The sequence below is a fragment of the Lactuca serriola genome, chromosome 1, assembly GCF_051521515.1.
Source record: "Lactuca serriola cultivar US96UC23 chromosome 1, Lser_US96UC23_V15, whole genome shotgun sequence".
Lineage (NCBI taxonomy): Eukaryota > Viridiplantae > Streptophyta > Magnoliopsida > Asterales > Asteraceae > Lactuca > Lactuca serriola.
This window is the reverse complement of record NC_136408.1, coordinates 102052408-102069335: the sequence shown is the minus strand read 5'-3', so window position 1 is coordinate 102069335 and position 16928 is coordinate 102052408. Positions and strand designations below refer to the sequence as shown.

General features: G+C 32.6%; 2 protein-coding genes across 2 annotated transcripts; both read left to right on the top strand.

Annotated features, from left to right (window-relative positions):
- Nucleotides 1-262: 262 nt before the first annotated feature.
- LOC145070274 (TMV resistance protein N-like) lies at nt 263-3050 on the top strand. Its single transcript, XM_079017211.1, has 3 exons — nt 263-1527; nt 1621-1944; nt 2022-3050. The coding sequence occupies exons 1-3, from the start codon at nt 1426-1428 to the stop codon at nt 2880-2882; spliced, it is 1287 nt and encodes a 428-aa protein (XP_078873337.1). The 5' UTR covers nt 263-1425; the 3' UTR covers nt 2883-3050.
- Nucleotides 574-1413, top strand: LOC145059584 (disease resistance protein RUN1-like). The gene has a single exon (XM_079007416.1). The coding sequence runs from the start codon at nt 574-576 to the stop codon at nt 1411-1413; it is 840 nt and encodes a 279-aa protein (XP_078863542.1).
- Nucleotides 3051-16928: the final 13878 nt, after the last annotated feature.

The following is a 16928-nucleotide window of genomic DNA, read 5'->3' as shown; positions in this document are numbered from 1 at the left end:
CCTCAGGGAATAAGTCAACCATTCTATTGTAATTCATACTAACTGTAAATCATACCATTGATCATAGTATAACCTGGCATGGTGTTTGGATTCATGCAAAACCACATCAAGATTTTAGTTTAATGGAACTCTAGAAACATAATGAAATTTGCTGGCCCACTAGAGATATCATGTATTAAATTTATGGATCTGGTCTTATTTTACACTAAAATTATGACCTTATATATTAGATGCATATATGGTTAGAAGTGCAGATATGTCATAACTATGATGTGAAAAACATAACCAAACAGATTAGCTTAATATGATATAAATTTGCTTTAGATCTTTCGATAGAGTAAATCTCCAAATATGGTATTTTAGTTTTATTGTTTGTGGTTCTTATTAAACTCAAATTTCAGGCCAGAGATGGAGTTTATTGAAAAAATTGTCAAGGATGTCTACCGTAGATTACGTATATACTCAAGGATTCCTCTGCCACAACTTTTTGGGAGGGACGATTCCATTAATTCTGTCACCTCATGGTTGAAAGATGAATCCTCACACACAGCAGACGTTCTTACTATTTTGGGTATGGGTGGGATCGGGAAGACGTCTTTAGCCAAATTTGTCTATGTCTTACATTCCCATGAATTCAACAGAAGCAGCTTCATTGGAGATATCAGTAGGAGTTGTGAAAAATTCGACGGGTTGCTTGATTTACAAAAGAAACTATGTGATGACATTATAAAACCAAGTTCTTTTCAAGTTCGTGATGTTTCTCTATACACCTCAATGATAGAGAATGCATTGGCTAGTAAAAAGGTGTTTCTCATTCTTGATGATATTGATAGCCTCGACCAGTTGAATGCATTAATTGGAAGTAAAGGTTTTCATGCAGGGAGCAAAATTCTCATAACAACAAAGAACGAATGGTTGATAAAGAGTTGCGCACTTTTCAAAACAGAGGTTAAACCCAAGCATGCAAACCATTTGCTTAAAGGCTTGTATGAGACTGAATCACGACAACTCTTGTGCTTTCACGCGTTCATGTCTAATGACCCCAAGGCTTTCTATGAAGAGGTGTTAGAGAAGCTTGTGAATTGTTGTGAAGGGCATCCATTGGCTCTTAAACTTTTGGGCGAGTCTCTGCATAACCGTGACGTAGCTTATTGGGAGGGGCTCATAGAAACGCTAAAGAAAGAGAACGGTACCCCTGGAAATAATGTCTTAAGACTAAGCTTCGACTCTTTGCCATCCGAAAATGATAAGGACTTGTTTAAGCATATTGCTTGTTTTTTTGTTGGAACAGATAGAGATGTTACTGAAGCAATATTAAAGACATGTAATATAAACACAAGTGTTGCATTCACGAATCTCATTGACAGATGTCTTCTTAGTATTGGAGGGAATAACGACTTAATGATGCATTAGTTGCTCCAAGAGATGGGAAAAACCATAGTACGTGAAGAATCACCAATCAAGCCATGGAAGCGAAGTCGATTATGGTGTCATGAAGAGTCATTCGAAGTGTTGAAACGAAAAAAGGTAAGAGGCCATGTATACTTGTTCAAAGGTTTTTTTTATATGTATAAATGGTGATGACATTTTTTAATTCTTTTGCATTGCCTTTCTTCTTAGGGTACAGAAAATGTTCTAGGCTTCACCTTTGACATGAGAATGCTTGAGAAAGATAAGTTATGTGGATCAATTGAGTTCAAAACAGATGCACTGAGTAACATGGATAATTTGATGCTACTACAACTCAATTATGTGAAAATAAAAGGGTCTTACAAGAAGTTTCCAGAAAAACTTAGATGGTTGTGTATGCATGGGTTTCCTTTGGAGTCTATACCTTCAAACTTACTGATGGATAATCTTGTTTCGCTGGACATGTCATATAGCAAGATTAAATCATTTGATGTTTGTTATCGGTTTTCACAACGACCTCATAATAGGCTCAAGGTAACTTATCTCCCTTTATTATTATTCCATGTTGATATGATGAATTTCATTATTGTTCTAACGTTTCTTTGTTTCAGAAGTTGTTTGGATCGTTGTCAAAAGACAAAAGCTTGCTTGGATCACTGAAGTTTCTTAATCTAAGTTTCTGTGATCGGCTCACGAAGCTGGGTGGCTTTGACAGGCTTCCTGCACTTGAGAGTTTAATAATTCGAAGTTGCATTGGTTTGCTTGAGGTTTCCGAATCAATTGGGCAATGTGTTGAACTTGTCCTTGTTGATCTGAGCTACTGCAACAAGCTTAAAAAACTTCCAGGAATCATAGGCATGTTAAAGAAGACTAAAACACTATTGCTAGATGGTTGTGATCTCGGTGAACCTCGAATGCTCAAAGCTAATAAAAAAGCCTCTTCTTCTACTGGTCTGGAAGCTATACCAAATGATTTAAAGTTCTTTGATATTTCTTTACCGAGCTCTTTAGTAAGTGTGTCACTTGCAAATAATAATTTGTCCACCAAATCCTTTCCCATGGACTTCAGTGAGCTATCAATGTTAAAGGAATTATCTTTAGATGACAATCCTATAAAATCTCTACCCAACTGTGTGAGAAGTCTTCCTAGGCTTGAGATACTTACTATGAGAAACTGTAAAATGCTGACGTCAGTCGAGCATCCTCCACATACGCTAACGCAATTATTCCTCTCTGATGGCTCTTCACTACAAAAAGTTTTATTTGATCCAGGAATGGGCCCACTCAGTGAACTCGTAGTACCATGGGAACCGGTAGTTTCATCATTTGAAATTCAAGGCATGATCAAAATACAACCAATGGAAGATGTAGAGGAGAATGTATTACACAGATTGGGCTGGAATAAGATGTTCATCCAAAAGAAAAAGGGCATGGGAATAGAGGAATTTCTGATTCAGGTTTTCCGTAGCTAACTATATATATTTGTGTGAATATAATTTATGCTCATGAATTAAGCTTGTGTTTTGTAGATGTATTATGAATTTGGAATATTCAGCTGAATTTATTTGGGAAAAAAAATGCCACATGGGATTATGCGTAGAAGCAAGGGGCCATCCATATCATTTACCGTCCCCTCATCTCTTAACAACCTCAGAGGATTGAATGTCTGTTGAGTGCGGATGCATGAACTTCTGAATTCTCGATCCCACTCTATTCATATTCCGGAGACTGTCATTAGTAATATAACGAAGAATCGTACCTGGATGTACCGTCATTGGGATAATAAAGTCATTGTATGTGAAGAGTGTGTAATATTTTTAAGCCATTGGATGTTTGGGATGAATGAGATGGAAGCCGGTGACCAGGTTACTATTACTATTCTAGATTGGCCAAATCATGTTACAAAGGAGTGTGGGGTGAGTTTTGTGTATGATGATGGAGATGAAGAAGATGTGTTGGGCTATTACAAGTCATGGAATCACATCATTGGTGGAGATCTCACTGGATTTCAAACAACAACAGGAGAATACACCCTAGAGAAATGGCGTATTTTGTTGCCTTGCCATGCATCTTTTACTAGACAATTTGGATCCCACATCTGCTATACAAGTACATATCATTCTAACAGTGTTTGTGGTGCTTTCATAGATTTTATTGACCTCTATATCAAGAGTTTCTTTTATAAATTAAAAAATTATTTTGAACTTTTTAAATGTATCCAACCAAATGGACAATGGATTGACCCAAGTATTAATACGTCTAAATCGGTCGATTAATTTGTTGGGTCAATCGATCAAGTTTTCACACACACACACACACACACACACACACACACATATATATATATATATATATATATATATATATATATATATATATATAGGGATTCATTTAAGACCATGTTAATTTTGTGAGATAGGTGAATGCGATCTTAGACACTCATCTTGAAGATAAAAAAAATATAAAAAGATTTAAAAATGCAAAATAAAAGTAAAAAATCTGAAAATTCTTTTTTTAGATATTATTTTTGTTATTTAATATATCCAAAATAATATATATATATATATATATATATATATATATATATATATATATATATATATATATATAATAAAAGTTACTGTTTTTGTCAAAATATACGTGAAGTACCCTAATAGAATATTAAACTGTAAATAATTAAATCGAATTTTTAGAATGTCAAAATATTTTAATATTTTACTAAAATTGGTAGATATGTTAAAATATTCTAATATTCTATTATAATTATTAGATTTGTTAGAATATTCTAACATTTTATTAGAATTTTTTAATATTCATAGTTTAATATTCTACTAGAATAATCTAACATATCGATTTGAATATGTACAGTATAATATTTTATTAGAATATTTCACGTACATTTTGTAAAAAAACGGTAATTTTGTTTATTTATTTATCTTTTTGATAATATCAATGACGAAAATAATATTTAAAATTTTTTTCGAAAATTTTCATTTATTTCGCGTTAATTTTTTTTATCTCCAAAACGAATGGTTGGGATTGCGTCCTCATGTCTCACAGAATATGATGGTCTCGTATAAACCTAACCCTATAGGGCTGAGTTATTGTGTGAACCAAAAAAAACATGTGAACTTGCGAACACATAATTAGTTCATCATTTTTCAACACTAAAAGACATCAATATTTTCAAAATGGTGCGTCTAAGAAATATCTAGGCTTAAAAAAAGATTTGACAAATTTTTTATTTATTTTCGAAATTTGCATGTATGCACAATCTACAGTCATATAGACTGCTGATGAGCACAATCAGCAGTCCATATGACTGTTGATTGTGCTCATCAGCAGTACATATGATTGCTGATTGTGCTCATCAGCAATCATACAAAAAAGACAAAAAAAATGATGAGATGATTATGAGTTCGCAAGTTCTCACAAATTTTTTGGTTCTCAAAAGAACCTTTCTCTCTCTCAGTATATATATATATATATATATATATATATATATATATATATATATATATATATATATATATATATCGAATCTAGATCAAAACACAACTCGTTGAGAGACCTAGCTACAACTACTTTATCGAAGAGCATGTATGTGAATGATAATTAACCAAGTACTTTTTTTCATAATGAAGATCTAGTACCCTTTAGAGCTTTATCAAAAAGGAATTCAGACATGATTTGTCACACCTGAGGTATCCTCTTTGACACCCAAACCTTTCTTTTTGTCACATGAATAAAAGGCACACAACCAATATGCTATCATTGAAATTTTTAATTGGTCTAGGATGTAAGAAAGCAAGAGTTATAATCTTGCAGTGGATGCTTGGAGATCGCATCATCAAAATGTACGGGTATGCTCCACGGATATATTAGAAGGATCATGGAAAATGTGGAAGGAATTGTACCGAAAAGCTTCAAAGGGAGGCTGGAACACAACACTAAAACCACACAGAGCCTCGGTTTGTGGGGTCTCAACACCCATTTATACTCTTTATGCTCATAGCTTGGAAGGCTTATCAATACCTTGTGTCTTTCTTGCCTGAATTACGTTTGTACATACTTAATATATCCATACTTTGAGGGGCTCACATTCATCGCATACAAACGTTTGATTAATATTTCTGGAGCAGAAATTTATTAATATACACCTTCAAAGAATTCAAATTTATAAATGGTTGCATCACAATCAAATTTATGTCTGTAGCGGCCCCAAATGATGATGTACCTTGTTATTTTTGTTTTGAAGAATTGTTAATGATTAAAAAATTGTTACATTAATTCTTCTGTATTCAAATTACAACATCCATCTGCCCTCCTGGATCAGTGAGAACACTCTTAGAAGTGATTTTTTTTGTGAAAAGAGATCTCACAAAATTCCTATGGTTTTCCCATGTTGACTAATATATAACGATGATGGTTGGTCTCATTAGAGAATCATAACCGTACCTAACTAGAGTAGACAATTAAACTGTTTTGATGGAAGAAAATTTTTGTTAGCGTGCCATTTATACAAACAAATTGTGCACATATCAATCTGTTTGTATATCAAACATTTCAATAGCCACTTGTGCAATTACACAAACAGATTGAGTATATATAAAAATATTCCACAGGACCCTTTGTATTGTGAGAGAAAAGAGAAACTGAGCACCATATGGTTTAACAAACAAATTTGCCATATAAGGTTATTAAGTTTACACTTAATTCAGAATGGATGGAAAAAAGAAACAGAGCACCATATGGTTTAACAATGGCACTCAAGCAACTACTATGTATTTGTAATAAAAGACAGAGATGGAATTTGGAACCCTCAAAAGAATTATTAAAAGGTATGTAAAATATGTACCTTATGCTAATATGTCCGAGTCAGGTTCTTGAAGTTGGGAAGTTTGAACCCTAAGAAGAAGGAATTACAAAGTATTAACAGACAGATGGCTCCTCCTCCTTATTACATAAATCACTTTGCAAATGAGGCCTCTTAAATTTTAAAGAATAAATTATCCTAAACCGTAAATGATGGAAATTTTATCAATAGCTCCAATCAAATCCTACACCTGCAGCAACAATAATGCATCAAAGCTATGACTACTAAGAACAGAGCTCAATTAAACAAACATATATACAAACCAGAATCATATGATAGTAAATGGCAATTGTCTTAACATTCTCTATTTCTTGTTATGGAACCAATTCAAGCCCATTCTTGTTATATAAAAAGAAATTTATAAGAATTTCATAGCATATTGGTTATTATGCAAAAGTTAAGGACATAAATCACAAATAACTCGGCCAGAAATTGGAGCAATGAAGCACATGAATCGCAAATAATGGAACGTAGGAACTGAGACCGTTAAGGGAAGTAATATAAAAAAGGCTGTAATATTCCTAAGTACAAAAAGTGTATGTCGATTAATTTAATAATTTTTCTTTGATATATATATATATATATATATATATATATATATATATATATATATATAGGTAGGTAGGTTCAAATGTTTTTCACATCTATTGTGTGCTAGAATGCACCAATAGGAATTTAGTATTAATTATATGTATATTAAATGCTATCCATACTTCTAACTCATTTTTATGGAAACTAATTAAATTCATCATTAATGTTAACAATAATATTCTTTCAGAATGAATTCATATCTAGAAGAATGAGAGTGTATTCCAGCAGAATGAGAGTGTATTCTAGTAGAATACATTATCGTTATTTATATTCCATGCAAATTTATTGTATTTTAAGTGAGTGAGTCCTGAAACAAAATACGAACTCATATATAAAAACCTAGATGCGAATTCATTCTGAAAGAATGTTATTGTTGACATTAATGACGGATTTAATTAGTTTCCATAAAAAGCGAATTATAATTATGGATAAAATTTAATATACATATAATTATGGAAATCATTTATTATCTATGTTTATTTAATTAAATTATTATCTAATTTACTCGATTACTATTGGTGCATTCTAGCACACAATAAATGTAAGGAACAAAATAACCTAGCCCTATATATATATATATATATATATATATATATATATATATATATATATATATATATATATAGGGTTAGGTTATTTTGTTTTTAGTAACTATTGTGTGTCAGAATGCACAGATCTGGACCATTGGATGGAATATAATTAAAGGTTATGATCCGAGGGTCTATGATAGTAGAATAGGATAACATGTACCATATAATCACACAAATTTGAGCATAAGGGCATTCTAGTCAATTAACCTATATTAAAAAAGGAAATTTTCGGATTTTTAGGGATAATTAATTCCTTTATTTTTAAAAATCTAAATATTTTAAATTAATTTAAAATTCAAAATCCGATTTTTATTCTGTCAGAATGATAGAATTTTAACCATAAAGTAGTAACCATATTTTTCGATTTTATTCTGTCAGAATGATAGAATGTCAACCATAAACTAGTAAATATATTCTGAAAGAATACACAAAATCGATGCTTGAACTAATAATATATCAAATAATTACATTGTACGATTGTGATTCATTGAATTATAACAAACATTCTGAAAGAATAACAAATATAATTTTTAAAAAATAACAACATTCTAGATGTCTTGTGTATGTTTGACCTCTAAGCCAATTCAAAATATGCTAGCATTCTATGACATTGACATTTTGTGACATTAACATTCTGTCAGAATTGTATTGCATGAGAATGATTTTATACAAGGAGCCTTTTCCATCAGGTCTTCAAGCCATTCTTCAAGCCATTTCTATCACAAATTCATTGCCAAATACTTTATAGTGATACACTTGTACCAACTGCACATTAAACATATAATTAATTAACTACAAATTCTATCAGAATAAAGCAATAATATTCTTATATAATAAACTATTCTTTCAGAATGGAAATATTATAAAAAGTTAAACAAGGTCAAAGCTATGATCAACCCATATGTCTGTTTGCTTCAACATCATAAACATAAGGAAAAGTCAGTTTGCTTCAACATCAAATCTATGATCAGGATATATGTTTGCTTTAACATCATAAACATAGATTGAATCATCAATACTTCCAGCTACAAGTTCTTTGCCATCAAAGAATGGTAATTTCTGAAAAAAAAAAAATTACAAAAACCCAACTCAAAAAACTTAATCAAAGATCAAATGTAAACTTACCAGCATCTCCTTATTAACCGGTGATTCCATCACTAACCATGAATACAATCTGAGACTGTCATATTTCTCTTTGGCGTTTCATCAAACACTTTAAGGGTGCTCCTAAATCACAACATTTTTTATGAATCATGAATGAAAAAAAAAACCAATTCAGAACCATCAACATCAAATGAGTTACACAGGAGGGTATACCTCCTATGTTCGGTTTCCATACGATTGAAGAAAAAAAAGCATAAATGGTTATGTGGCTTCGGTTTTGATTGAAAATGGTAGAAAAAAATCAATTATGATAATTTTCATATCACGTGAGAAGAACAAAAGATGTATCATGAAATGGGTTTGAAATCATTGTCTGGAATTGATTAAAAACATATAAGAGTCAAAATTTTGGTCACCAATAGAAATAATTGAGGAACATTTTGTTTTACCTAAATCAATAATGAAGATAGATGCAAACTTTTCTTCGTCGGAATGATGGTGTGTGTGAACGGCAGCAATGGGATGGTCGGCAATTTGGTTAGGGTTATGAAGATCCAAAGGTAGGATTAGAGAAATAGAGGGAGAAGAGATAATAAAGGGAAAAAATTGATGTCCACGTTTGTAAAAGAAATATATTAGGTATTTGTTTTGTACCCTTGATTGTAGGGATTTATTTAAATGATCTCATTAATTGCTAGTGCAAAAAACCGAAAATACCCTTTTTTTTATTTAATTAATTATTTTATTATTTGCAATTTTCTGATTGGTGCATTTAGGAACACAATAGTTGCTAAAAACATTTGAACCTAGCTATATATATATATATATATATATATATATATATATATATATATATATATATATATGTTCAGGTTCATTTGAGACCATTCTAATTTTGGAATTGAGAACATAATTTGGTATATAGACTCTATCTCTAATGGTCTAATATAGATCAATTCATTTTAGTGTATTTAATTCAAATTCAATAAATGATATATATATATATATATATATATATATATATATATATATATATATATATATATATATATATATATATATATATATATATTCAAAACAGGGGTGGGGTGGGTTGTGGATTGTTATACCCGGCCCCAGCCCCATCCCCGGTTTTAGCATAATAAGGATCCTCGGCCCCGTACCCGGTAATCGTTTTGGCAGGGAATACCTATCCCCGATTGGGGCGGGTCAACCGGGTTCCCCACGGGGTCGGGTGTAATTTCCATCCCTATTATTTCCCAAGATCATCAACCTTTATATCATTAGAAGATTAAGAGTCAGAAGGTTTTCATCAACTTACATTGAAAATCTCACTTCAACAAGCCTACACTACTCTCATAATGAATCACACATCCTAATCTACAAATATTTCTGAAAGAACATCAACAAGAACGGTCAATACAGAAAACCCGAACTATTAAGAACTGTGTGTACAAGAGAGGAAACTAAGCTTTGTGAAAAATATCTACACGTAAAAGAATGAGGCTGCAACAGGAGATAACTCAATATATAGTCGGGTCAAGAATAACCCAAAGAGATCCGCGTACAAACCCATCTGAGAAACAACAACTTACAACTTGCACCCTTCAAAACAAACAACTAAACAATATACACCCTTAACTTCAAAATGTTAGTTTGACACAATATATATATATATATATATATATATATATATATATATATATATATATATATATATATATCTTATTAATTTTAACACCCCCTCTCAAAGTAACCATTTTGAAAAAAACATCATATTTAGAAACACAATTAAACTGAAAAAGAATCAAATAAACACAACTTTTTACACAAAATATCATGTTGATATGAAGAAAGAGATTTAGTTAAAATATCAGCAACCTGATTAGCAAAACTATTCTTAACCAATTTTATAACACCTTTTGAAATTTTTTCTCTTATAAAATGAACATCTATTTCAAAATGCTTTGTCTTATCATGAAAAATAGGATTAAGAGCAATTTTAATTGTTGATTCATTATCACAAAAAATATTCACAGGAATCATATTTTTTTAATCCTATATCACACAATACTTTCAAAACCCATATTAACTCACACGAAAGTGTTCCAAGAGCTCTGTATTCATATTCATTTGAAGACCGAGAAATTGTAGACTGTTTTTCACTTCTCCATGAGATTGGAGAACTACCAAAATAAACAACATAACCACTAACAGATTTCCAAGAAAACAACCTCTTAGCCCAATCTGCAACTGAAAAACCCCTCAGAAGAAGAGAATCAGACCCAGACTTAACATATGAAACACCCATTCTTGTATTATGTTTAAGATATCTTAACAATCTCAAAGAAATTTGCAAGTGACACTTGTTAGGCTTATGCATATGTTGACTTAATACCTGAACAGAATAAGCAATATCTGGTCTGGTAATAGTCAAATAGATAAGCTTTCCAATAAGTTTCTGAAATTCTGTAACATTTTCAAGCAAAACACTATTATGATCACTAATAACACTATTTAACTCAAGAGGAGTCCTCACAGGTTTACATCCCAACATTCCAAATTCATGAAGCAACTCCAAACAATATTTTCTTTGAGACAAACAGACCCCATTAGGAACTTCTACAACTTCAATACCTAAAAAATATTTCAGTTTTCCTAAATCTTTTATAAGAAACTGGGTTTTAAGAAAATCTTTTACATTATTAACTTCAAATTCACTATTTCCAGTAATTATAATATCATCAGCATATACTAACAAAATAACCACTGAATTTCTAATACTTTTAATAAATATAGAATAATCATTAAGAATCTGTTTAAAACCAAAAGTTATCAAAGAATCATTTAATTTTGAAACATCAATTGAATCATGAAGTAATGACTCAGAAGTAATCATGTGCTGACTAGCTCCTGAGTCAACAACCCATTTTGAAAGATTGGAATTTAAAAAAGAATTGCATGAAATACCTGCCATATTGGCATTAACAGACGACTCATCGAATCCTTGTTTATTTTCACCAATGAGACTAAGAAACTTAGCATACCGTTCACTTGTTAGATAATGACAATCAGAAGAACTAGAAGACTCGGATTTTAAACCAGATTTAAGATCATAACAACTATTACTAGAAAAACCTTTTGACTAATTATTAAACTCAATCCTTGGTTTATAATCTTTGGGATATCCAATTATTTTAAAACATTTTTCTATAGAATGGCCCTTTAAACCACATTTCCTACATTGAGGAACTGGGCCCTTAGATTTAGTTTTCTTTTAATCAACAAACTTAGAAACAAATGCTGAAGAAGTGTTCTTACTATTTGAAGTTAATAGACTTGACCCATGTTTTTTATTAGACTCTTCCCGAGACACCAGAGAGAAGGCAGTTTTAACAGATTGAAGAGGATCCATTAATAAAATGTGACTCTTAACTTGATTGTAGGACTCATCTAAGCCACTTAAAAACTGTATAAGCTTCATTAATTTTCAATGACTATTATAACTACCAGAGGCTTCACATGTGCAATCAGTTATATTAGTTAAGCCATCAAATTCTTTCCAATAAGAATCCAATTTATTAAAGTAATCTGACAAAGACAAATTGACCTGAACAAAAAGAGTTAATTTTCTGATGTACATTAAAAATGACAGACCCATCAGTTTTATGATAAGTTTCAAATAACTCTGTCCAAACTTCTTGAGCACTCTCAGAACAAGCATGATTAGCATATATATATATATATATATATATATATATATATATATATATATATATATATATATATATATATATATATATATATATATATATATATATATATTTTCAGAAATAGACCCAAGAATCCAAGAACAGGTAACAACATTAGCTCGTTCCCATTTGGATGCTTTAACAGGATCATTAACAGGTTTGGTCGCAGTTCCATCGGTAAAACCGAGTTTGTTTCGAGCTTTTAAAGCTCTAGTCATGGAACTACGCCAAACTCTATAATTCTCAGTTCCTAACAGTTTGAAGTTAATGACACTAGTAACTGCATTATCAGAAGGATGCACATAAAAGGGGATCATCTATATTAACAACTGAATCATTTTTACTACCACTAGAAGACTCATCAGTTGGACCAGCCATAATCAACAACTAAACAAATAGATCAAGAAAAAAAATATAGATAACTGCAATGACTAAGTCCAGATGATATCCACAGTATGTTGGGATCCACGACCATCAAAACAGAAAGAATAAAACAAAAAATAACTTCCCACAACTATACTAAGAATAAGATGTACAAGGGAACAAGATACTCTTACAGAGGTCCGATTGGACACCTTGAAGAACAATCAATTTTATAGATCAAGTCTCGTTATTCCGTTCCATCTAGAGTTAAATGGTGACCAAATCCGTTCTCTAGAGAGTTATTTCAGAACATAACTGAGATTAATCGATCAAGAAGAGATCCACTCTGGTTCACCAAAGGAGCATGAACTCAGTCAAACACCAACAACAAATCTTAACATAATCTGAAAAAAAAAACTCGCAGTAACCGAGATCTAAACTGAACAAGAAACAAGAAGAAGAATTCGACTTAGGGTTTTGAAACCCTAGATCGGAAACAATGTCTGACATTAACAGATTCAGAAAAATACGTAAGAGTTTTGCTTTTAAAAAAAACTCTCAACAACATAGAAGAGAAAGAACAGGGACGAGAACAGTGACGACTAAAAAAACACGAAGAGAAAAGAAAATGAACTGTACCTCTTCAAAGCATCACTGATGACTGATCGGAAAACACGATTGAAACACTGCGCTCTGATACCATGAAAAAACTTTAACAATTCTTTCCCAACATCATCAACCCTTATATCATTAGAAGATTAAGAGTCAGAAGGTTTTCATCAACTTACATAGAAAATCTCACTACAACAAGCCTACACTACTCTCATAATGAATCACACATCCTAATCTACAAATATTTCTGAAAGAACATCAACAAGAACGGTCAATACAGAAAACCCTAACTATTAAGAACTGTGTGTACAAGAGAGGAAAAATAAGCTCTGTGAAAAATATCTACACTTAAAAGAATGAAGCTGCAACAGGAGATAATTCAATATATATTCGGGTCAAGAATAACCCGAAGAGATCCGCGTACAAACCCATCTGAGAAACAACAACTTACAACCTGCACCCTTCAAAACAAACATCTAAACAATATACACCCTCAACTTCTAAATTTTAGTTTGACACAATATATATCTTACTAATTTTAACATTTATTGCTTTTGCTACTACTATGCTAATTAATATGGTAGCTTTTCATTTTCATTACATTTAATTTTTCAAGTAATTTGTAATTGACAATATAATCAATTTGTAAGTAGCTACGCTATATCTATGTTCTAACTAATTATTTTAGTAAATGGGTGAATTTACTGATAACATTGGTGAAGTTTGTACCTGTGCACAACACATCAGGTAACTCAGGTAACTCACAGAGGATGAAAGAGATTTTCTGCACTTATACAAAGTGCAATTTTCTTATATATGAAACTGCCATATATGGCTTACACGAAGAAAGCAAAACAAATACCGGAAGAAACTAAAGCACTACCACATACATGACTTCTAAAAGTAAGGAACTACCCACTAAAAGACAAAGCCAAAGAACATAAAATAAAATAAAGTAAAGGAACACATGTGCATAGCATGTGACCTGAGATAGATAAGGTGTTGTACCTGAACACTCCCTCTCAAGACCTATCTCGATCATTCTCATTTGCTCACAGAATTGAGCCATCTTCATTCTTGACAAGCCTTTAGTACGTGAATGAATCTACATACGTCTTCACATACGACAGATCAATTTCTCCTTTCAGCACCTTTTCGTGAATAAAATGATAATGAACCTCCACATGTTTTGTTCAAGCATAAAACATTGGGTTCTTTGCAAGTTGAATTAAAGATAGGTTGTCACAGAAGATTGGAATTTTGTAGTCTACCTCCTGGTTCAAATTCTTTAAGAGTTGGATCAACCACACGCTTTCTTGAGTTGTCATGGCTACTGCTCAATACTCAGCCTCAGTTATGGAAAGGGACACAGTTAGGTTGTCTTTTACTACTCTATGATAAAGCACTAGATCCTAACGTAAAGACATCCGTGTGTTGAGCGACGTGTATTCAGATCACCAACATACTCAACGTCACAAAATCTAGATAACTTACACATTGGCTCCCTCTTAAACACTATGCCATAGTTTATTGTTGTCTTAATGTACCTCAGGACGACTTTACGAATGGCATCAAGTTGTGATTTCCTTGGTGTCCGCATGAAACAACTTAATAGGCCCACCACAAAAGCAAAAGCAAGATCTGGTCTTGTAACATGAGATAAATAAAGCTTCCAACAATTTTCATGTACATGGTAGTATCCTCCAACTTCCTTCCAAAATTAGAACATAATTTTACATTCGTGTCTACTTGACAGTAGGTTTGCAATCAAGCATACCAAACCAATTTAACAAATCAATAGAATACTTTGTTGGTGCAACATAATATCTCCCTTCTCATATCTCACTTCCAAACCAAGAAAATGTCAAAGTTTTCCAAGGTCTTTCATGTGAAATTGGGTACACAAGTTTTCTTTCAGTTGACTAATAACTTCAACAAGATCACCGGTGATGATCATCAGATCATCTACATACACTAGGACAATCACTACTTTGTCTTCTAAGAACTCGAAAATCTTTCCAAACCACGCTCTCGACGATTGCTTCAGCCCATACCATACAGAGCCTTCTTTAGCTTACACACATAGTTGGAGTGTTTCGTGTTCTCAAACCTCATTAGTTGCTCCATATGAATGACATGGTCGAGATCTCCATACAGAAACACGTTGCTCACATCCATTTGCCAAAGCGTCCAACCCTTAATTGCACCCTTACTTGCAGCTAGGCTAAGAGAACTCGAATTGTGGTCAATTCAACCACTGGACTGAACGTGTACTCATAATCGAGTCCAAGTTTTTGTGAAAAACCACATGATACTAAATGGGCTTTGGACCTTTCAATTGACCCATCAGCTTTTCTTTTCACCTTCTATACCTATTTGCATGAAATGGGCTTCACCCCATTAGGTTTTGGAATAACTCCCATGTCTGATTGTGATTTAAAGCTGACATTTCCTCTTCTATTGCTTGAACCCATTCTTGTTTTGTACTGGCCTGCTTAAAAGACTCAGGTTCACAAATGTTGGATTCAACAATAGTTGCGTTTGCATACCTAGAATTGGGTCTTCTGACCCTAGTCGACCTCCCGAGGTTTATCGGATCATCATCATCATCATCATTGTCATTAGGATTTGGTGAGTGAAATATTCTCATTTGCCAGGGTTGAGACTCTTGAACTTTGGTTACCTCTTCTTCAACGACATTGTCACCTTCATCAATGTTCAAGTGAATTCTTGAAGATTCCATCCCTTCTTTAAATACATCAGAATAAGGAAAGAGTTTCATATTAGATGACCACCATGAAGATGTCTCATCAAATACCACGTTTCTCGACACAACACTTCCACTGTTGGGTTCATAACAACGCCACTCTTTTTTTCTTGATCATACCCAACAAAGATGTAAATAACAACTTTCTTCTCCATTTTATGACCAGGGTATAAAAACAAAGCACACACATCCAAAAATCCTTAAGTGACTTACATTAGGTTTAATCTTCAAAAGTTTCTCTTACGGAGATATGAACAAGATAGAAATCGTGGACAATGGTTGTGAATAAGAAGAGAGCTAAAGAAAAGAGAGATCAGAGACGCAGGAGATGAACAAGGGAGCAGTGGCACAAGTTTTTTTTGTTTGTTTGTTTTTTTGTTTTTGTTTTTTTAACAAAAGCAAGGGAACTTTTGTTGATGAAAATGGATTGTAACATTAATACCAGTTCATGCAATAAGGGCGTAAGAGCTCCATTTCCTTCTATCTTTATCACTTTTATCTCTTTCCTCTATCTTTTGCTTCTCTCTCCTCTTTTTTTCTCTCTTCTTGAACTCCTTCTTTCGTTGCTCCACTGGTGTCGATACCTTCGGCTGCTTTTGTTCCGCTTCGAGGTAGATTCGTTGTTGCTTTCATAAGAAGAGATCAAAGCTAAAAACGATGGAGATGAAGAGATAGAATCTTAGGTATGCATTAGTTCACATGGTGAGAGCTCAAAACTCGAACCAATCGTGAGACCTAGAGGAGAGGGCGTAGAGGTAAAAGAAGACAGGGTATTTCAAATTTCTGGGGGATTTGGTTTCCCCCATAGCGGGGTTGTGACTATTAAAAATTTATAAATCGATATCTCTACATGACTCCCGTTT